General features: G+C 36.9%; 2 protein-coding genes across 2 annotated transcripts in view; one reads left to right on the forward strand and one right to left on the reverse strand.

Annotated features, from left to right (window-relative positions):
• Positions 1 to 24576, forward strand: part of LOC106460662 (solute carrier family 12 member 9-like) — a 95151-nt gene that overhangs the window by 32233 nt on the left and 38342 nt on the right. The window contains 5 exon segments of the mRNA XM_013920388.2: positions 2808 to 3201; positions 4668 to 4802; positions 5634 to 5768; positions 12869 to 13162; positions 15457 to 15567. Coding sequence (XP_013775842.2) covers positions 2892 to 3201; positions 4668 to 4802; positions 5634 to 5768; positions 12869 to 13162; positions 15457 to 15567 — 985 coding nt within the window. The 5' untranslated portion in view covers positions 2808 to 2891.
• Positions 1075 to 2472, reverse strand: LOC106460661 (craniofacial development protein 2-like). The gene has a single exon (XM_013920387.1). The coding sequence runs from the start codon at positions 2470 to 2472 to the stop codon at positions 1075 to 1077; it is 1398 nt and encodes a 465-aa protein (XP_013775841.1).

The following is a 24576-nucleotide window of genomic DNA, read 5'->3' on the forward strand; positions in this document are numbered from 1 at the left end:
TGATGGTGTTCGTAACTCACCATGTCTCGGACCCATACAGGAGGACTGCTTTTACATTTGTGTTGAAGATGCGGATCTTGCTGCACAGAGATAAGGCTTTGGAGTTCCAGATGAGTCACAGAGTGTTGAACGCGAGCCTTGCTTTGTTGATCCGGCTCCTAACGTCTTCGTCTGTGCTGCCGTCTCTGCTTACTATGCTTCCAAGGTAAACGAAGTGCTCTGTTTCCTTGATGTCTTTTTCCTGCAGCTGCAGTGGGTGCTCTTGTTTGTTGTTCAGCCGCATCACCTCTGTCTTTCTGGTGTTGATCTTCAGACCGGTCTTTCCTGCCTCCTCAGCGAACTGGGTGAGCTTGGACTGTGCATGCTGTTGCTTGTGGGACAGAAGGCTGACATTGTCTGCAAAATCCAGGTCCTCCAGCTGTTTGGTGAGGGTCCACTGGATGCCGGTGGTGCTACCCTCAGTCGTTCTCCTCATGATCCAGTCCATGACGATGAGGAAGATTGTTGGAGATGGCAAACAGCCTTGCCTCACTCCGGTTTTCACTGGGAAGGGGCTTGTCAGCTTTCCGTTGAGGATGATCTTGCAAGACGAGTCCTCATAGGGCTGCTGGATGATGCTGATGAGCTTCGGAGGAATTCCGTAGTGCTGCATCAGCTTCCAGATGATTTCCTTGTCGAGGCTTTTTCAAAGTCAACAAAGGTTGTATACAGAGGAGACTGCCATTCGATGGACTGCTCGATGATGATGCGCAGAGTGGCGATGTGGTCTGTGCACGATCTATCTTGTCTAAATCCTGCCTGCTCTGATCTCAGTCTTTTGTCTAGTGCCTCTTACAGTCTCTCTAAGATGATTCTAGTAAGCACCTTGCTGGGGATGGACAGCAGCATGATTCCTCGCCAGTTGCCGCACTGGGAAAGGTCTCCTTTCTTGGGCAGCTTCACTAGGTACCCAAGCTTCCAGTCGGAGTGCACTTGCTCCTGCTCCCAAATCTTCTGCAGGAGAGGATGTAGTTGCTTCGTCTGTCTTGAGAACTTCTGGCGGGATGCCATCAGGACCTGCTGCCTTGCCGATCTTCAAGGACTTGATGGCTTTGATGATTTCTGCCTTGGTTGGTGGGTTGGTTTTGACATGTAGGGCTCCTCTGCTGGTGGTATGTCAGGAGGAGCTGGTGGTGGTGGTCGGTTCAAAATCTCCTCAAAATGCTCTACCCACTGTGCTCTCTGTTCTACATCACTTGTGATGGTTCTTCCCTGTTTGTCCTTGACTGGCTTTCTTAGGTTGAAGCTCTTCCTTGACAAGGCACGCGTGATTTCATAGAGTCTCTTCATGTTATTCTGACTAGCTGCAGCTTCTGCCTCCTCTGTCAAACCTTGTATGCATTGTCTCTTGTCGTGTCTTGCAATTCTTTTCAATTCTCGGTTTGTTTCCCAGTACTCTGCTCTTAAGTCTCCCTTCACTTGTTGGTCCTGACATCTATTAATCTTCTGCTTCAGTTTTCTTCTCCTCTCTATTTTCTCCCATGTTTCTTTCGACATCCACTCCTTCTGCTCTCTCTGCCTCTTCCCCAGTACTTTGGTACAAGCGGTCTTCCAGGTCTTCTGTAATTCAGCCCAGTGGTTCTCTATTGTCTCTTCTACCAGATCTGTCAGCGCCTCAAAACTGTTTCTGACTTCACAGTTGAACTCTTCTTTTTTCTTGCCATCTTTCAAAAACTGAATGTTAAATTTATGGTGTGGTCTGCCTGAAGAGTCACAGGAGGATATCAGCTTGGTCTTCAGTGTTGCCACAAGCAACTGATGGTCTGAGGCTGCGTCGGCGCCGCGCCTTGCTCTGACATCCAGCAGACTTCGTCTCCACTTGCGATCAATGGTGAAGTGGTCGATCTGGTTGTCCGTCTTCCCATTTGGTGGTGTCCAAGTGGTCTTGTGGATCTTCCTGTGAGGATAGATGGTGCCACCTATAACTAGGTCGTTGAAAGAACAGCAGTCTATAAACAGCTCTCCGTTTTCGTTGCAGGTGCCTACGCCATGTCTGCCCATGATGAGTTCTCTGTCTGTGTTGTCGTCTCCCACCTTAGTATAGCATTGGATGATGGTTATCTTCCTGCCCTTAGAGTTAAATCTTGCTGACATAAGTCTTGCTGAGACGGGTTCCCATGCCATCATTGCTCTTGTAGCCTCTGACGCCAGTATTAGCGTGACTCCTTGGGTGTGGTCGTGATCCACGTCTTCATGTCCGGAGTAAACGATGGTTTCACCTGAAGACAGTCTGGTCTGGCCGCTTCCATTCCATCGGGTCTCATATAGTCCGAGAACCTTGATGTTGTATCTTCTCATCTCGCTGGCCACTTTTGCTGACTTGCCATTCTCATACAGGGTTCTGGTGTTCCAGGTCTCTATCCTGGTCTTGGCCTTGGTCATAAGAAAACTTGTCGGCGAGCTGGCTTCCCAAAGGCTTTCACCAGTCCGCATCCTGGGCCCAGCCGAAGAGGGCTTAGTGTGAATACAGAGCCCTAAACTTTATCACTAGGTTTCCTTTTATCATAACATATTCTAATTTAACACACAATGGAGTTATATGAATTGCTGTAGGTTTTTGATATGCAGTTTTGAATTCCACCATAATGAAAAACAAATATAGTTAAATTACAAAATATAAAATTATTTTGGGTGAAAATGATAAAAAATATTTGTTTTTGTTTGTTTTTTTAATTTGCTTTGATACAAAAAAACAGTAGCTTTGTGGACTATAGCTTTGTCCTGATTTTTGAAATAGTTTCTAAAGTTTTATTTTTCTTTCAACACAGCACAACAAAATGTCATTATGAAGTGATATTTCATCAGCTGGTTTGTTAGATGAAGATGTGGCAGAATCAGGTGGTTTTTTACGAATGAACAATCCAATAAGAGATAGAGGTGCAAGTAACAGTAGTACTGAGGTGCACTCTAGTCTGTTTCCAGTAAACACAACAACTTCAACTCCAGGAATATCTAATGCAGTTGCTTCTAATGACAAAGCTTTACTGGTGAGACATGCTCGTCTGTTTCGCAGTCTCAGTGGCCTTGATGGAAGAATCCCATCAGTTATGGAGAATAATGGTAGCACTTCTCAAGGTAGCAGTCGACAGTTGAAGACATTTTCAGGAGTCTTTACTCCAGTCTGTTTGTCTATGTTCAGTGCAGTACTGTTTCTCAGAGTAGGTATGTAGATAACTTTGATGTTTGTAAGTTTATAGATCATCTTTCAGAAAATGATTATAATTTGTTAATGTTGACTATATATTACCACTGAGTAGACCTTAATTGTGTATTAATATCTTTTGATCAAATAGTAGTGTAAAAACAAAACTTAGGATTATGCTGTTTTTGTAAGACCTTATCTGCAGACTCTTACAAGGATGATATTTGATTTACTTGATTTATATTAATGCTGTGTTTCAAATATATATTTTCTTTATAAGGTTGACAACATGTTTTTTGTCATAACATTTAAAATTTTCATAGAAATACATTTAGCAATTAAAGTTTGCATAATATGGAGATTATTCACAGAAAGCAATATGTTATTTAGATGCAAGGTATCTATACAAAGCTAAAATTATTTTAGTAATTTTGATTAAAAGCTATATGACATCATATTGGTCTAAATTAGAGGTTAAATTTTTGTACCAAGTACATATAGAAATATAATTGTTTTTCTATTATTTCAAAGATGATTTAGGCAGTGAGATATTTTCATAAAAATATACATGTAGGTTTAAATTCTTCTTGGATACTTGTAAAATCATTAATAAATACAATTAAAAATAACTTTTTTGGTTTACCCAATAAAAATAAATTTTATTTCATACTGAAATATATATGTAGGATTATTTATGGACTGAAATTGCCTAGTGGGGTGTGTGTATGCTGTTTCTTGACCCCCTCGCCCCAGGTACCCTTTACTGTGCATGGCACAAGGTTTTAATGTTTTACAGTCAAAAGTTTATTAAACTACTCTTTGTTTATATTATACCAATTAAAATAGCATAAAATCTTAGCTAATAATCCATATTTTAATAGTATAGAAGTTTTAAGATCTTAATTCTACAAGGGAATATTTTAAAAAATCCTGAATTTCCACTAGTGTGACTCACATGACACATGTCATCATCTTTATTTTATCTATCACTTTTTGAAAATGTATGAAATTAAATGCAAAATACTCTATAAAATCATTATTGCTCAAACAAACCATAATTTTTATAGCCTTCAAATTTGGTTGGTTAGAGACCTATCGAATAGAAAATCAGACCTCTCCTCCCACACTTACCTGTCACATCCTCTCTTTCACAATTGGTTGATAGTTCTCTCTTACTTTTCATTATATATTACCTATAACCCATAGAAAGTCAAGGTTTTCATCTATCAAAATACTTCACTAAAAAATATGATATTTTGTATGTGAAAGACTTGTAATATTAACTGAAAGACTACCAAATTTCATGAAGATATACCCAATATATTGAGAGTTATAAGTATTAAATCTATAAAGACTTTAAATGAGTACAAAAAGAGCACATGTTTGTCAAATTGAATGAACCTGTATTGAGAGAGTTAATGTGTTCTACCTGGTAGTTGCAGTACTAAGCAGTAATTCTTGTTTTGATATTATCTGGTTGCTACAGGTTATGTTGTTGGCTATGCTGGAGTCCTAGAATGTTTGGCCCAAATGACTCTTTCCTATTTAATCGTGGTGTCAACTATTTTATCAATTTGTGCAATTTCTTCCAATGGAGCTGTAGAAGGAGGAGGAGCATACTGTATCCTTGTTTTATAGTACAAGTTATGAACAATTGCCAGTAAAATTTTGAATTGATTTACATTACGTTATTACAGACATGCCAAAACATACTGTATACATGTAAATAAAGCTTACATTATTTGTTATGATTCTTCTGTGTGGGTACATTCAAGATACATTATCAAACAAAGTTTAAGATGTATATTGTCAGGAAACAAAGTATGCATTGCATACTAAAAATAAAGGTTTTATGGTTTAGGAACATTTGCTAGATTAACTTGTAAATTTTTCCCATGTTTTGGGTACTTTTGCTCATATATATATATAATCCTGTATTGTTTCAGGTGTGTGTGTGTGCAGTATACATGAAAAGAATAATATATGTATATGCAAAAATGGTGTTACTAGTATATCAAAATAATACATGCCCTTAATAAACCCCTGAATTTTTATTTCCAAAACAAATAAGTTGTTCTTAGGGGTGTGGAGTGGATTCTGCTGTCTTACCTCTATGGCACAGATAGCCATGTTGCTTTGCACCATTAAATTTCAAAAACCAACCAACCAACTTACTTGTACTGCATTCTTCTCTTTTATTATTTCTGTCCAGTTACAATCTTTTTTTATAGGTTTTATATTTAGAGAGATTTCTGTCTTGTTAAGTTTTGAATTTGTAAGAAGGTTGTTGTGTGAACTGTAATATTCCAAAGCAGTTCCAAAATGTAGTAATAAATAATGATCTGTAAATGTAAGTTAACTATCAGTATTGAAATTAATCTTTTGTAAACTTTCAGCTGTGTGTAATATACATGTATTCAACAAGTAAAAGTTTTTCTTTGACATAGCATAGTTATGATAAGTCGAGCCTTAGGTCCAGAATTTGGAGGCAGTATTGGTACTCTTTTCTTCATTGCCAATGTCTTCTCTAGTGCACTATACCTGTCAGGTTGTATTGAAGGAATAGTAGATAATTTTGGAGACTCGGGTAAGTTGCACTAAAGTTAAATGTTAAAAAAATATGTTTTAGAAATGCTGCTTACCTCTTTATGGAACAGATAGCTATACCTTTCACCACTGCTGAAAATGTTTTGCACATGTGCCAAGCCTTTGAATGAAACTCCCACCCCTACATGTAATAATGTGTACAGTACCAGTCTATGATGCAATCAGCGTTGGATTGTACCTCCTCCACCAATAAGAGGAAGACACATGCCCAGCCCCTTGAACACTTTGTGTACACCAAAAGATAACTCTCTTCCTCAACACTGCTGTGTTCAGTTATGTTCTTTCTTTATTAAGAAAGACTAAATTTTCCCATTTATTATTTTCAACTTTTAGTTAACAGTTGATTTGATATTTTTCTTACCTTTATTTTCTCTATTTTGAGAAAGAAGGAAATAAATTATTTAAATTAATTTCAATTAGAGCTTCTAATACAAACTATTATCGTTTCTTAAATCAGTTTGAATTTTTTTTCTTAATCAAACTATGATATTTTGAAACATGTTCCAAAGTCTGTAATATGATTTTTTTTTTTACTGGAATATTTCTCCCATTGTCATATACCTAGCATTTTTTGTGTTTCAGCACTTAATCTCAATTTCATCATTATGAATATGACCAAAGATTAAGTACTACCAACATACTAGACCTACTAAAAACAACAACTAAGTATATAACTACTTTCCATGAATTCAGTTTCATAAATCTTGTTGAATATGACTTTTCATATCCATGTTTCTGAAACCTCCCAAGATCCAGACTCTTACATGGGAGTTTGCTTATGTTCTTGATATGGCAGCTGGACCTATTCTGATGATGAGCAACTTCACTACCATTGCACACCATATGGTTGGTTCTATCCTACATTCTTTATCTCATACCCAGGGCTCACAGCTTCCTGCTTGTGTAACTTCTGCTGAGCCTACCTTGTCTTTAGATGACTATGTCCAGCTCTTCCCACAATCTGCCATCACTTCTTGTTCTTCTATCCCTAAATATACTTGAGTTACTCCTGCTGATTTGACCTGCTTGCATGTACTACAACTCTTAAGTTTTTTTTTTTCTCCCCTTCCTCCCTTGCCTGATTATTGCATTATTGCAGATTCTTTCTGTCTCTGCTTCATGTTGACTCTAAGTTGCCACGTCCTTTGCTGTGACCTGTGGTTGGAATTCTTCCTCTTTTCTAGTGCTCTAATCCATTGAATTTCTCCTTCCAACTTGGGGATTTTCTTTTTCTCCTATTTCATTTTTCATTTACAACAATATGCTTGTCTTCCTTTTTTGTTTATTCACCTTTTTAGCTTGCTGTTCTCTTTACCTTTCCTTATAAGGCTTGGAATCACTACCCCAACACTATTACTGGGGATGTTGCACTAACCTATTTTTCATGCTGCTGAATATTCTTCTTCACCTGGAGTTTAACTCCCTCTGTTTTATCTCAGGAAATTCTGTGAAATAACTTTCCTGCATTCTAAAATCTTCTAGGGATTCTTCCCAATATTCCCCTCCTCTGAGGCCAGCCATCGTGTGGGTTGGTAATTAATTGTTTCTGAACCAACCCCCAGCTTCAGTCCTGTAAGAGCTTCATATTTACACTTTTTTTTCCATCCGTAGGCTCACTTTCCAGGAAAACCTTGGTTTTATCTCAGGAGCTTTTTTGTCTTTCAAGGCTCACACCTGTCTGTTTTTAACTAAATGCTGAGGGCTTTCACACAGAAAATGCACTTGTTGAATCTGCATTTCCATCATATTATGGCTTTTTGGCATCTTCTTCTAGTTCTGTCCTTGAAGGGACCATCTCCTACATTCTCCCTCCTCTTTTAGGAGTCTGCTTGTTTGGATTTGCTGGTTAGGCTCCTAAGTCAGTATTGACTCTCATTCAGTGTCTAATTTATATGGTAGTATTTATCACCTTGTTTGCCTAGTGAGCTTAACCTTCCCCTTTACTTTTCTAAGATATGTAGCTTCTGGTTTCCATAGCTGTCATGTCTCCTTTTCTTACTGCATGTGGAGTTCTGTCTCTTTTGGGGTCTTGCATTTCTTTTTCCCCTCTGCATGTCCTTCTGTGGTCCCTTTAGTAGATTCTTGCTATCTTACTGGATCAAGTGTTTCCACATAACTTCAAGTATCCATCATCCTCCATTCCACCCCAATTTACTTTTGTCCATGGATGCTCCTTTAACTGGATGGAATGCAGTTCTGGATACTTTTACCATTTTCAGTGTTTGAAGTTCTGTGGAGCAGCAGTCTTTCAATGTCAGTGTCCTTAAGATGTGAGCAGTTCAGTGGATCTGCCACCATCTTTTGATTTCCAGTTGTCTAGAAATCCTGTTTTGATCTATTTTGATAACTCCATTGTTGCTTCTTGCATCAGCCAGAAGAGTGGTACATTCGGGAACCCTTCTTTTATTTCTTAAGCTCTACTTTTTGGCTTATGATGACAACATTGAATTATTGGCCTTCCTTGTGCTGTTCTTAAGCTCTATTTTTTGGCTTATGATGACAACATCGAATTATTGGCCTTCCTTGTGCTGTTCTTAAGCTCTATTTTTTGGCTTATGATGACAACATCGAATTATTGGCCTTCCTTGTGTTGTTCTTAAGCTCTACTTTTTGGCTTATGATGACAACATCGAATTATTGGCCTTCCTTGTGCTGGGAGCTATAAATTTAGTGGCTAATAGTGGACTGGCTCTCTTAATCAGACCAAATTCTTCTGACCACATGATATTAACATTTCTTAGTGTTTCTCTGAATTTGTTCCCACTTTGGAGTCCTCTATTGATGTGTTTGCAAATCCTCTCTCTATGTAGCTTCTACTTTTTTGGCCACCAGTCCCAGATTCCATTGCCCTGGGAGTTTTCTTCCTGGGTCTGGATTGGTCTACTGTCCTTTTGAATGCCTATCCTCCTGTTCTACTTCTTTCTAGGGTGCTGTCTTTGATTCATAACACCCCTTGTCATGAACTTCTCATTGTATCTTTTTAGCCAGCTTAACCATCTCGCTACAGGCATCATTTTCTGCATATGTCATGAAGTTTTATTAAGTTACATTTAAATTTTAATTAAAGTACTTTATTAACATGGTATATGAATAAACTTGGCATCAAATATAGCTAATAATTCAAATTTCAATATTATACAAGTCTTAAGTTATTAATTTTATAAGGCAATGAAAAAAAATCCCCAATTTCTTCTAGTATGAGAACTTGTGAAATTTGCTCTTTAGCTTTCTAGGTATCCTCTTTTCTCTAATTTATTTACTACCCCTACGAGAAGTATGAAATTTAATGTAAATTACACATTATAATGTCACCACTCAGGCAAAACATAATTTTTATAGTTTTCAATATTATTTGGGTACCAAGCCATAAACTAGAAAAAAAATCAGACCCCTCTTACCATTCCCATCTGTAACATCTTCTCTTTCAGAAATTGCCAATATTTCTCTCTGACATTTAATACTATATTATTTATAACTGATAGAAAGCCAATGTTTAAATCTATCAGATGATGTATTACATTGTTTTCCATACAGAGAATTGTCTGTTTCACTTCCACTTCAAACTTTATTCCCACAAGAAACACATCAATGAGCTTAGATGAATTTTTAATGGCTTTTGTTGCATAGTTATAAAGCTAGAAAAATAGAAATAATTATAGGAAATTGTCTGATTTTTGCATGTTATTACTCTGTGTTCTTTAGTGCATTACTTGATTAAATAAAAAGTTATTTAGTGCAGCAGTACCATTAGTATAAAAAGTAGGGTTAAGTTTCATTGACAGCAAGAAAAAGAAGACCCAGTTAAGTACTTTATTTCTTGTTTTTCATTATATATTATTGTAAGAGTAACTAAAGTGTAAGAATTAGAAACTTTTTAGATAAGATTAGGTAAAATAAATAATAATAATTGTACTCACAAGCAACTAATGAGTAGCATGTGCATTGTGTAATTCGATAGGGTAACATAAGCTATATATTTGCCAAGTGATATTAAACCTGTGTGCCATGAATATTAGTTAGACATGGTTCAAAGAGCATTAGAACAATTAAATTTAAATAGAAATAGATGTATACTGTTACAAGTTTAAAGCTGTTTAGGATAAACAAATGTAGTTTCATGTTACAGTTTGAAGTCATTCAAGATAGAAAAAAAAATGGTAATTTACTGTTATTTCATTTTTTTTTTCTTGGTGGTTATGAGGTATAGAGTACAGATTACACAAATGAAATTTGAGATTTTTAATCTTAACATTAAAATGCCTTTCACTTGGAGCAGTCAACACTTTGACTCCAAATATTCATGGAGACATTTTTAGTGAAAATACTCTATTAAAAATTCTGATTTTTTTGTCTGCTAAAGACTTGTAATGATAACTGAAAGCTTACAAAGTTTAGTAAAGACATACAAAATATATTACAAGTTATAGTATGGAAACTATAAAGGGCAATTTTTTCAGTCAAACTGATTGAGCCTGTAATGAAAGAGTTAATCATGATTTTTGCTCCTTTGCCTATCAGTGATCCTGGAGCCTCTATCTCATCGGTCTTGAAGGTCCATTTTCCCATCAGCCTCAGACATCCATCTTTCATTGTGATGTTCCACACCTTGATCTTTACTTGTGGCTTTTATGTAGTCCATTCAAAGATGAGAAGGTTCTACTTGCACAATAGCAAGTTTTCTTATTTTCTCATGTTGGCCATCCACTCTTGCAATTTATTATCACAAGTGGACAATTTATTGATGCTGGTCCATTTACCATTTCTTTTTTTACCTGCTATTACAGTGACGTGTTGTTGATGGCCTTCCATCTTTTCCTTGGCCAATCTCCTTTTATATATCAGGTTCTAATGAACCTCTTCCAAGCCACTTTAAACTGTAGTCCTCCTCACCTTGTTACTCTTCTGGACTTTAATCTGTGTTGAGTTTACTTGTCAGAATTATTATGTGTATTCCATTTGAACCTGTGCCCTATACCATCTTTCTTTTAAGACATTTGATTTATCCCTACTTGCAGGAGATGCTTCAGTGATATTTTTGCCTTGGATGCCCACACTCTTCTACAGGGACAGATTAATTTTATTTCCAGACCTCTCTTCTTTTTTTTTTAAGACTTGGTCTACTTGGCAGGATGGTCAAATGTTTTGTCCAATCACCTTCTCTGTATAATCATTCGGACCTTGATAATCTCCTGTCCTATTGTCCTGTTCAAGCAAATTGAACAACTCATCTGGCATATCTCTTTCTCTGTGGGAGATGATTTCTTTCATTTTTTTTTTTTCATGGCATCTCCTTTAATGTTCATCATTTCATGGCTTCCCTTGTCTCTGGGTATTGACATCCACTAGATGTGATATCATAGGCAAGATGTAGATGACCCCTGGCACCATTGTGTCAAAATAATTACACCTTCTAGCTCTGGGTTTCATCTTCCTTCAGTTGCCATTCCTCCAAAGAGGTGAGTCATTGATAATTTCTTTTTCTTGCAGCTTCACAAAAAACAACTGTCTCAAACTAAAAATAAATATATATTTTAGTTATTTAGAAAAGCTAAAATTTAAAAAGAGAATACATAAAAAATAAGTTTATCACAAATCTTATGCAGCATAACCAAATCTGAGATGCAATATAATTAAATGTAAATTCATGAAAAAAGGAGAAGAAGAAAAAAATCACAGCCACAATACAAACAGCCAACACCAGGGCACAAATCATAAGGTGGGTCATTAGGTAATGTACCCTGGTTCTTAAAGGTACTGGCGAAAGTAAGACCCAAATTGCATTGGAAGTTTACCATCTATCCAATTTAACCTCAACTTCACCAACCTCAAGTGATTAAGAAAAAAAAATGAAAAATTTGAGCAGCTGTGGGTGCTCTAGCCCACAACATCCCACATCTTTACCACCTTTCACTGTCTTCAGCCATATGTGGGAAGGCAGTTTTCTCTCTCTCTCTGTCTTTCATGACTTTACATTTAATTATATATATATATATATACGAGATACAATGGAACCCACTCATTGTCAGAGTAACTCCAGTTGTCCAATTCAAGAAAATAAGTGAAATCCTTTGTAGTAGAATCTGGACCTTTGGAGTTTTCAGAAACCTGGATTTGAGAAGTCATATTCAATAAGATTCATGAAAATATAATTATTCTTTGTTTTTAGTAGGTTTGTTATATTTGTGGTACTTAGTCGTTGGTCATGTTTATATTGACGAAATTGAAATTAATTCTTGAAACCCAGAAATGCTAGGTAAATTACATTGGGGGGGGGGGGTGTTTCTGTCAAAGAAACTATATTACAGAGACTGTAACATGTGTTTCAAATTCTCATAATTTTATTAAAAGGAAAAATGAAATTGATTTTAAGGAACGATAATAATTGGCATTAGTAACTATCTGAAATCTTTTTCTTTTTTTTTCTCTCAAAATCAAGAAAATGAAGGTTAAAAAATAGCACTTTAAATCTTAACTAAAAGTTGAAACTAATAAGTGCAAAAGTTCTGCTGAGGAAATGAATGAGCTTTTGGTATACATATTAACATGCTGATTGTATCATAGACTAGCACATTACAAATTATTACATGTAGTGGTGTAAGTTTTGTTCAATGGCTTGGCAGGAATGCAAAAGCTTTTTTTGGTGGTGATGAGATATATTAGCTATTGGTTCTGTGGAGAAGTGAGTATCTAACTCATAAATTTTTAAGTAAGGAAAATTTTCACTTTTGCATTAGATAGAGACTGAAAACTATCCTTTTGAAATCTTTTTACTTATTAACTTAAAAAACTGATATTGAAAATGGTAGTTTTTTCTAGTTTATAACTCTTAATGAATAAACAATAGAATTAGTTATACTAATGTGTATTTCTGATAGACACCTTCAATCTTTTTCCAATCATGAGGCTAAATGAATGAAATTTTCTAGAAAGTGTGCTATTTCTCTACATTACAATCATATTATTTTAATTAAAATCAGCTTGATTAAAAGAATATCACTATTTTTTCTTAACAAATAATATGTCAAAAAATTATTTAGAAGCAAGACCAGTCATAACAGTCACTTTGTTCTAACCCTATAGGAAGCATTGCATCTTTGCTACCAACTGATTCTGTGTGGAAATTTCTATATGGTTCTTTGCTTAATCTTTTTAATCTCCTGGTTTGCTTGGTTGGAGCTTCTATGTTTGCCAGAACATCTGTTTTCATCTTTATCATTGTGCTTGTGAGCACTTTGTCTGTGATAGTGAGCTTTTTTGCTCTTAAACCAGGGTGCATCCCCTTACCAATGGAGAATGAGTATATTCGTCAGTTCAACATTACCTGTGGTATATACTCAGGCTTTAGCTGGGAAACTTTCACCAGTAATATTTGGAGTGAGTATAAATACATTTAATTATTTTGAGTTAAAAAATATTTTGCATTTATAAAAAGACACTTATAAATTATAAGAATTTATGAGTTAAAGCAAAGAAAAATGTAATGATATGTCAACTACATTACATTCTGCTTTATCCAGTGACAATAAGTCCTTTTTGTGATGTATGAAAAGTTTATTAATGAATTTGTTAGACAGCCATTTAAAAGCTTATTTACTCTAGTAAATAATGAGTAAAATATGCAGTTGTTTGTACAAATAATGATTATAACATTTGTACTTTAATATTGTTTGTTACATGTGGAACTTTTAGAAACGTGTAATTTTTAAGAACTGATGGGGAAATTATTAAGTGATATTTATGCTTTTGAACTTTCACAAAAATGCAGGAACCTTGCTGCATTTTTAGTGAGTTATATTCAAAATTTAATTAAACTACTTTTTTTTCACAATATATTATTAAATATAGTGTAAAAACGTAGCTAATAAACCAAATTTTAATAATATACAAGTTTTAATTTCTTACTTTTATAAGGCAGTATAACAAAATTTAGAATTTCTCAGAGTGTGTAAATTGTGACATTTGATCTCCAGGCATTCCCTCTTCTCTAATGTATTTACCACCCTCCATTATATTATATTATGTATTCATCAGTCAAGCAAATTATAATTTTATTAGCCTTCAATCTTGTTTGATTACATAGCCATGAAATAGACAATCAAACCCCCTCTTCCCACACCCACATCCTCTCTTTCAGACATTGTCAATAGTTCTCTCTGACATTCAATACTATATTACTTATATCCAATAGCAAGCCAAGGTTTTTATCTATAAAATTACATATTGTGTTTCCTGTAAAGAGAATTGTCAATTTTACTTTCAGTTCAAGCTTGATTCTCATGGGAAACACATTGATGAGCTTAGATGAAGTTTTAACTGCTCTTGTCACATAGTTAGATAGCCAGAAAAATTGTAATAATTATGGGACATTCTCTGCTTTTAGCACACTATTATTCTGTGTTCCTTGGTGCATTATTTAATTAAATAATTATTTTGTGCAGCATTACCATTAGTATAAAAAAAGGGGGGGTTAAGTATCATCGACAGTCGACAGCAAAAAAAAAAGAAGACCCAGGTAAGTACTGTTTTCTTATTTTTTCATATGTATTCCTTATTTATTATTATAAAAGTAACTAAAATGTAAAAATAAGAAACTTATGTTAGTTAAGGTTAGATTAGGTGAAATAAATATTAATATAATAAAATGTTTCATGAGGATTTGTTTGCACATAGCTTGTGCATAATGTATTTCTACAGCATAACATGAGCTGCACAACTGCCAAGTGATTTGCAACTTATAATGGCACAATTAGTAGTTCAAAGGGCAATAAAACAATAAAATTGAAGTGTAAATAGATGTATACTATTATGTGTGTAAAGTTATTTAGGATAAACAAATGTAGTTTCATATTACAATTTGAAGTCATTCTGAAAGAAAAAGGGTAATTTAGACTTATTTAAATTTTTGGGGAGTTACGATGTCAGTCAAATTCACCAACCTTGTATAAAGTTAGGGTAGAGAAAATAACAGATAAAATATAAAGTTTTATTGAAAAAACGTTTGAAATTTATTTAGGGTATTTCAGAGATTACACAAATAAAATTTGAGATTTTTGAGACAAAGAAAAATATTTTAAATCATAACATGAAAATCACTTAGCACTCAGACTAGTATATAAAAATACTATAAATATCCACGGACAAATCTAGGAAAAGTACTTCATTAAGAAATCTGATTTTTTGTGTACAAAAGACTTGTAATGTTTACTAAAAGTCTGCCAAATTTTGAGAAGATACACAAAGTGTATTAAAAGCTATAGTATGAAAACTGTAATGGGTACAAAATAGTCACAAGGTTGCCTTCATTGCAAAAGAGTTGAAGAGACATAAATCTAATCTCAATTTAGAAATTGAAAGCAATGAAAAGAACATTGGTTAGTAAATGTGAAGTTAAGATGCCATTACAATTTGTGAATAGCACACAAGGAGTGTGTGTATATATAAGAGTATTAACTTGGTAAAGAGATATTCAGAAAAATCTGTGTTGTGAAATGTTGGGACTGTGTTCTTTGGTACTCTTACATCAAAGTGTATTATGAAATTCAGTTGTCTTATAATACAAAATTATTGTTATGCTAACAGGTAAACATTATTCATTACCATACCTTACTTGTGTATTCTTACTGATATGTAGCTATAAGCTGAATTTTTATATTTATTCTTTGTCATAGGTAACTACACTATTGATTACACTACAACTCAGGACAGTACTAGTTTTGCTATGGTTTTTGCTGTGTTTTTCAGTGGCACTACAGGTGTAATGGCAGGTGCCAATATGTCAGGTAAGTTTTCATTCCATGATTTTGACATACTCTACCTTGTGTTTGAACATTATTATGGTTCTTTTTTTTATTATCAGCCATATAGTTAAAAAAGCATCATATCTGTGAGATGATAGTTGACATATTGTATTCTGTGTTAACCCTCTATTCAATGACTATATTAAATTGACTAATTTTCTATCTGTGAAGCTATACATAGTAATGTTTACTGTAAATCTGAATTTAATATTTGTATCTTCATTAAATTTGGCAAGCTTTTAGTACACATTTAAGTCTTTAAAAAATCAGATGTTTTAATATCTAATGCTTACTAAAGATTTGTCTGGAAATTTTCAAAATCTTTACTCAGTTTGAGTGAAAGGTGATTTTTATGCTAAAAATAAAAATAATTATTTTTTAATTAAATATTCTTTTTACCTTACAGTTTTCATTTTTCATATTTTATTTACATAATCTGTAGAACTTCCTAAATAAATGTCAAAAGTTGTTTTGGATGAAAATATAATTCATCTCTTATTTTCTGTACCCTAACACTAAATGTAGTGAAATCATTAATGTATAGTGACATGAAAATTTGAAAAATATGAAATATAATGAATAATACCATTTTCTGATACAATTATTCACTTCTGTGCACAGAAAGCTATTTTTCTCTTGAAGTCACACTAATCTGCCTGAGAAACTTGCATGCCACCAGCCTTGTGAATACTCCCAGCTAAATTTCATGTAAAATACATGAATTTTCACTACTGTATGGTAATACATCATGCTGCAAAACCCTCCACCCAATCGGAGTGCACCACACCTCCTTGCTCAAATGCTCCCATCTACATTCACATGAAATTCATTCTTTTCATTGACACAGTCATGCAAAGATATCTTTATTTTTGCTGAGACTTGTTGAAGTATTTGTGTTTTCAACCTTTCAGTGTGAATTCTTTTTCTGCTTAAGTGAATACAAGTATTGCTCACAATTACTAATAATCTAGGAAGTTTTTTGCCTTTTTCTCTCGGTTGAGACTGTCATTGATCTTATTTGTAATGAGACGGAGACATATATTCATTTCAGTGGTTTCCTTCAGGGGGCTCTGAAGCAATCCTGGACATTCTGGAGAGAATTTTGATTACTCTGTTAGCTTCTCAGTCCCCTGTAGGACAGTGATAAACTTACGGACTTGCAATGCTGAATTCCAGGGTTCGATTCCCTATTGGGGACATAGCAGTTGGCCCAATGTTGTTTTGCTCTAACACAACAAACTTACCTGACAACATGTTGTTCCTAACAACAGTAATCAGAACAGTCTTTACAATACATCAAAAAGGAGGCCACTTTGGGATCAGCTTCTTCTGAATTGTTTTCTTCAGCTGGTACATTAAGCATGATGTTTTGGCTTTTGAGCCTGTGCTTACTTGATGGCTGTAAGGCCTGGTCGCAAATATTTAGTTTTCTCTCTATCCTCAGACATTGTGTTTCATGGAGAGAGGTTTACTGCTCAGCTACGAGACAGAACAGCTAGGCTTTAACCACCATGGTTGTTGGAAGTACATGATTTAGCCTACTACTACTAGGTGGACATATATTTCAACTCAAGTACATCTGCTCCTCGAAATTAGGGGTTCTAAGGTGGAGTTGGTGCCTACAGGGGGTAATAGTTCCACCCATTTTCAAGGATTCTGACCCCTGACATCAGCCCCTCAGTACATTGGTATCCAGAATAGATTCTGTCCACGGGTTCCACTGCTCAGTCAGAATGCCATTCACAGTGTCAGGTATTATTTTATGATTTCAAGGTTTGTGGGGGCTTGACTGCGAGACTTTTGGTATGTGGAATGACCTTACCCTAGGATCCATGGGCACTACAGGTCCTTGAGTTGGAATTAGTTATGCAGTTCACATCTTCAACATCATTATTCACACAGTCCTAGGATTTTGGAATTTAGATCTTTGGCTAACAGAGTTTGGTTGATCTGCAGGTAGAGAGAGAGTGTCATGCTAGTTCTTTTGGAGTTTTATTCCCGTCGGGTGTTCTGTCTAAGAAATAGGAGATAGGTGTCCAGTCATTGATGTTTCTCATCTATTTCAATGCTCTATTCTTCAAGGTTCACAAGTGATTCATTCCTAAATCTGAGTTGGCTTCTTTTACTAGGATTGTCGATGTCGAAGTTCGATTTTGTTGGCTCCTATCTGCATATTGACATAATGGATAAAAAAACGCCACTTTCGTCATTTTTTGTGCACGAGGATCAGGTTCTACATTTCAGGGTTTTTGCCTTCAGACTAGCTTAGGCACTATGAGTGTTCTGCCAATTCATATGAGCTTTTTCTTGTCACCCCCATTCCCTAACCCTGTGCACACACCATTCAATGGATTAGTTACTGCTGGTACCATCTCGTCAAGAATCCAGATGTCACACCTGGATTCTACTTTCAGAACAACCAATGCAGGCTTTGTTCTAAAAGCTTAAACATCTATTCTTGCTCCAACTCAATAAGTCATTAGGCTGGGTATTTTTTTATTTTTTTCCATCATGTATTATAGTCTGGCTCAGCGGACTCCCATCTGGCTCCACGCTATGGAACAGGAAGCCAAGCTCTTACTCCCTATCCTTCTCCCATGACATAGATGGTTCTTTCTTGTTTGGGAATGTGGGCATCACTCAAATCCCTCACGCCTTTGAGATGAACACACAAGAGATCCTTTCAATGTGCTTTATGCAACCAAGGGATCATAAACATTGATTCACTAGATTCTCCAGTTTCTTTATTATGGATCTTTTTTCAAACTCGAGGGGTGGTTAAGTAGGGACAATACTAAGATATTGGTTCCTCTGCCACCACCTCATCCAGAGATACATATGTTTAGGAATCCCTCGCTTCAGAGATGGAGTGCACATCTCAACAGTTAGAAATTTCAGGGTCTACGCACAGACAATGAGGCTTACTTACACAATGTCTTAGTCCTTCTTGCTATTCAAATGGTGATGGTTATTAAGGGAAACATCTTCAGGCTTCTCTTTGACAATTCCACAATGGTGGCTTGATTTTCCCATCAAAGGGTAGTTTGTTCAAGGCTCATTGTTTTCAAACCTAGAATCTCCATTATCAGAATCACCCCTATCATATCACCCTATTGGCTTGCCATGTTTCACAGGTGATGGCTGCAGTAGCAGATCAATTGTCTCAACCCAACCAGATCGTCCCAACAGAATTAATGCTACATTGCAAAGTTTTCTGTGGGTTGGCTCTCCTTTTGAAACACTGATGATTGATGGGTTGACCACTCATTGGAACACCCAACTACTGGCAATTTGGTTTTCAGTACCTTACCTTCGGGCTTTGGCAATGGATGCATTCTGTCAGGATGGGATAGGATTACCACTCTAGGAATTCCTTCCAATTCATATGTTATCCAAGGTACTCACTATGATTTGCTCCAAGCCATTGTTGGGTTCTGTTGATAGCACCGGATTGGCAACTACATCCTGGTTTCTGCTTCTGCAGTACCGTAGGGAGTGCCCATCTCTTCCACTTCTTCTTCTTTGGCTATCTCTGTGGAGGAAACTATGATCTGACATGGTACACTCAGCTATCCAGAAGCTCATGCTTCAAGCAAGGAGGTTATGCAGTCTTTCATATAGCATTGGGGTTTAATTTCTATGGTTGCAATGTATCTGTCTCAGGCTTTGCTTAGTCCTGTGATGGACATTTTTAAATGGAAGTGGCACACATTTTAGCAGTGTTGTATTGAGAGTAGGTTGCACCCACTTCACTCAGACGTACCAACCATATTCGTTTTTTGACCTGATTCTTTGGCAAGGGTTTTTGCATCTTCCATAATCGTTCTGTTTATGGCAGCCTTATTGACTACCGTTTGATATTCGAGACAAAACTTCTTTGAGTCCCCAGTACTCTCCAGCTTTCTCAAGTCACTTTGGGTCCTTTATCCCAAATGACCATTCTGTTTAACTAACTGGTATATTATAGTTACATTACATGCCCTTTCTTAGCACCCATTTGTGTCCTTAGCATGTATCACCTTTACCTGAAGGTTTCTTTTTCGTGGCTGCTGACCTACCGACATTGCCAGTTGAAAAGGTTTGCACTGATTGTCCACAGGATGCTTTATCATTGTGTGTACATCCTCAGACTGGTTCTTCTTTTCAACAACACTCAGCCACAGAAATGGATAAATCCTTTTTCACCAATTCATCTGTTCACTATTTCTCACTTCTATGACCAATCAGATTTCGATCATTTGTTATGTCCAGTGAAAGCCTTGAAGGTTTTGTTGCCCAACTAATGGTTTTAGAATGGTTAGACAATGACTTTTTATTTATTGGGATCATTCAATTCCCAGGATTCACCCCCGGTAACATTGACAAGGTGGGTATGAAATTGTTCCATATTGCTTATTCTTGGCTCTCTTTGAAGGCAAGAAATCTTCTGTGAGTCACATCTAATCAGATTAGTCACATTTCTATGTCCTTAGCAGCCCGGTTGAATTGTCCGCTGGAGGACAATTTGTAGGCTGGTATGTGGATCCCCCCCCCCCTAATACTTTTTTCTGAAATTATTTGCATGATCTGGCAGTATCATCATAGGAGGGTGTTTGACAACCACCTGTAGCTGTCTTAACCACTTTTACTGGATTATACACAGAGGTGAGTATTTTCATTGCTACGCTTGCCTCTTTACCTTTTGGGGTCTCTTTCCCCGTCTTCACTGGATTCCACTTTATGGCGAGTGTTGCCCAGGCAGGTGAGCTTTTATCAAACCAATTCTGCAACAGCAACCACTATTTCAAATTTACTTTATACAGGTTGCTACAGGCTCTTTGAAAATGAGGTGTTCTCTAAGATGGCATTACAGTACTATACAGGACTGCCACTCATGGACTATCACGAGTAAAGCATATCCCTGCCAATCAATCTGATTGAATAAAGTGGGGTTCGGTTTGTTTTTAAAAATTTAGGGAATTTGGTTCACCTATTGCATTGCTTCCAGAGCACTGTTCCTCAGGGATCCCCAATGCACATCCCCCCCCCCATCAGATTCTACTAGTGGAGCTAGGGAGTCATTACCACACCCAGTTTCCAGTCACTGGCTGATGGGCAGAGGCTTTTCCTCTAGAATGGTAGACTGAATTCCTCCACTTTTAGGGAAGGTGGTGAAGTTGGGGGCCTTCTACCTGGGAGCCTACTTGTAATGCCGGTTCAGATTTGAAGCTCCACTGTCTAGTTCAGTGTGCATGACCTTTCCGTTTGATCAATATAGATTTAGTACGCTGTTCATGAAAGAGGGTCCACTATCTTCTCATAATTCCAAATGTGGAGTGGTCACATCCTGGGTCCTTGGTTGAGCACAGTTGTTCTGTATCCTGCCCATAATTCAGGGGGCAAGCCTGGAGTCTTACCTTTCGGGCTTCTTCAGGTGGAGGAGAAGGTTTGTCCACTTCGTTGTAAGTATGTATATATATATATATATATAACATTGTGGTCCAATTGCCCTTGTCATCAACGAGGATATAGGGACTAAGACCCCTTAATTCCACCCATAATACAGGAATTAAATTCAGGGTGAAGACCATACCTGTTCTGGAGGTAGTGCAGCTTCCCCACTAGGATGCTAATCTTCTGTTGGCACACCCACGATCTATGCATATTCTTTCTGTATGAATAATGCCCTCACTGGCCTCTCCACCTTCTCAATGTGGGATTCTAGCTATGTAGGAGTAGAGGTATGTATGTTTTGGAAGTTAAATTTTCCTAAACTGAAGAACACCTCCTCTTCCACCCTTCCTCCACACTAAGAGCCGGTGTTAGAGACTGCAGATTGAATCAGTCTTAAAAAGTGATAACATTATGTGAATGAGGTGCTTTTATACAGTACCAGGATAGAGGGCGCATTGATGTACGTGGAGAGTATCATAAGACAAATATTGCCAAAGGCAATTAGTGAAGTATAAAAGACTGGAGCAAGTGACAAAAATCAGACCAATGCTCAGATGGGCAAAGGAAGAAACTCTGGCAGTCGAGTAATAGCTATAAGCGTAAGTAGAGGTAAGTATTATTGTAAATGGATTTCCAGTTCAGGAAAATGTTAACTTGTTTTTTCTTACCCCATTTCTTATAATGATTCCCAATCTCTTTTACAAAACCCTTCCACTTGTGGTTTCTTGGTTTATTCCACACTCCCTCTGACATTTTCATCCATGTTTCATCCTTTGTAGAACAGGTTCATTTTTACAACATTATGCTACATCCTCCGCACCTGACAGTTTCCTACCTAATTTCTTAATGTTCCTCTCCCTTCTTTTTCTGGACATCCAATCTTTGGTGTCAGATTTGCAGCCTGGAAGATGCAATATTTGTTTGTCATGTCACTTTCCTGTACCCACATTTCCCAACTTTGTGCTTTCCTTATTATCCTCCTTTACCTTTCCTCTCTCCATCTCTTGACAAGGACACACCACTGTTCTCTTAATGACTTTACAAGGTACAATCAGACCCTTCCTTTCACTTCCATGGCACCTTCAACTTCTTTTGCACTTTTACCTTTCACTTGGTTCTTTATTGTTGGGACCTCTTGGGTAGAGATACCCTACCTTCCCATGTCAGTTTACCCACCTCCTCCTTTCTTTATCTTTGTTTTGCCATCATTTCTGTACCAAGTTTATTGACGTATATTAATCATAAAGTTGTTTTATTAACACTAAAAAAATTGTGACATGTGCAAAAGACCATATGGTTCCATATGGAGGGTTTCTTTTCTTTCCAGTGGTTCTTTTCATCCAGATTGTGGATGACTAAAGTTAATGCTTTGAATGCCTTTTTACACATTCCTATTGTCCCATCCTCCAGATATTTTCTTCATTTCTTGAACCATTCAGTGCTGTAGGCCACACATTTTAAAAATTTGTAGACCAGTAGAACCTTTCTCGTGATCCATTTTCCTGGCATCTTGACCATGCCAACACTATGGTGGACATTCCCTTGCTGTCTTCCTGACCAGTTCTTCATCTCTTCACAGGGACTTCTCTGTCAGGCTTGGGCAAATCTCTAAATGACTACATGACTTCAGGCATGTGGTCTCTGAAGGAGCATTCATTCCACATCAGTGACCTTGAACTTGTCGCCATCCATCGGGCATGTTCCCATTTCCTTCCTTTTCTCATAAATTGGTTGGTTATGATCCATACCAATAATTCCTTGGTCACTTCTTATATCAACCATCACAGGGGTACCCAGTCCATTAATCTATGCTTCCATGCAATGCATCTGCTATTTTGGGCTCATTCCCATAGGGGGCTTTGAAATTGGTGCTGAATTGCTTCTCTTGCCTGGACAAAGTTCTACCCATGGGTGGAGACACCCTCTGGATTTTTCTTGGGTTTGCTCTCACTTGGGAACACCTCTCATCAATACCTTTGCTATTCCCCTACTTTTCCCCTTTTCTGGTCCTCAGTTTTTCATCCTTTGGTTCTTGTGGTTGGTGTTCTCAACCATGATTGATCTCATCTTTTTCTGTACCTGTCCTCCTCTTCATTTTCTCTCTCATGTCCTCATTTTGATACATGACACACCTTGTTGGGTCCTGTTGGTGTTGTCTCTTTAGCTAGCACAACCCTGATTTTTGTCTGCTTTGTCAGTTGGCATCCAGGCCCCCCTTTCTCTGCTCCATTCCCACTTTCTCTTTCTTCAACCTCACATCTCTCTTTCACTCAGGGGTGTCATTCCTTCATTTTTAATTGTGGGATTTTTCAGGTCAATTAACCACATGGCTGTACTCCAATCAAGTAGTCTATATCTTATCCCATTGCTGTCATTCTTCAACTTTGTCTATCAATAGATGTGGCAATGTTTTTAGTGTTGGTCCATCAGCCACTTCCTTTCTCTAGGCCATCCAACTGTGGCCCATTTTTTGACATTTTTTCACATGGTTGTTTAGTCATGGATTGTCATTGCTGGATTGTTTTCCTTCCCTTTACCATCAAGTTTGTTCTTCCCTGTCCTCTCTACTTTGTTCTAATCCTTCCTTCTTCAATGTACACATACACACACTGTTTAAGCCATTGGCTACATACTCATTATACCATCTTTATCTGAAGGCATGTCTTCTTGCCTCTGGTTGCCATCATTAAGATGTATATACCATCAGTGCTTCTCACACACTTTCACCATACTTACTTCCTCCTCTACCCACACCTGGCTTTTCTTCCTAAGACTTCAGCTGCTCAGATGGATGATTATTATTTTACATTTTGTTGCATTTGATTTGACAACTGTCTCAATCGTGCATCTCACTTTCACTGACCCTTGGACAAGATCCTTCAGGCTGGCATGTGGATGAATCTGCACATTTTCATTTCCCATTATCTTCATCATTTGGCTATTTTGTCTCTGTTGGATTTTGACTCCTTTCAGTTATTGTTCTTCAATAAAGAACGGTAAGTACACTTTCTTTTACATTACCCTCGTCTCTCTTTTTTTCCATCTTATAGGATCCCACAAGGCCTGGTGGTAAATGTTCAACCTATTTCTCCTGGCTCTACCAATGATATTTTTCTTGGTGAGGTGTTTCACAAGACCACTAGAGGCATCTTCATGGTATTAAAATTACTCAATTGCCTGATCCAAACCATACTTTCCATGGACCAGCATGGAAAGAGCCAGCACCAGGGAAGTGATTTCCCACTACTTTGGCCTGCTCTTGATGACTGTTAGATATAGAATTTAGCAGTCACCCATTACACTGTCTCCAGTAAATAACCTTTTCAGTAGACATTTAATGGGCATCTTGGCACTTCTCTGGGTCTCCATTTTTTTAAGTGGAACACAGGAGACCCTTGCCATTTACTTAGCTGGGGTGGAAAATCTTGAAGAGTTCCTCACTGATTGTTTACGGCACAATACAGTGGGAATTAGGGTGTTGGCACTGTCTGTATAGTGCAGGTCACCTCTTAAACAACTAGTGTGACCTCTTCCTGCAGCAGGACAGGTTCATCACCC

The sequence above is a fragment of the Limulus polyphemus genome, unplaced genomic scaffold (genome assembly GCF_000517525.1).
Source record: "Limulus polyphemus unplaced genomic scaffold, Limulus_polyphemus-2.1.2 Scaffold812, whole genome shotgun sequence".
NCBI lineage: Eukaryota > Metazoa > Arthropoda > Merostomata > Xiphosura > Limulidae > Limulus > Limulus polyphemus.

What these genes read in the sequence shown, in the direction of transcription:
- LOC106460661 (XM_013920387.1), bottom strand. Translation starts at nt 2,472, where the DNA reads ATGCGGACTGGTGAAAGCCTTTGGGAAGCCAGCTCGCCGACAAGTTTT.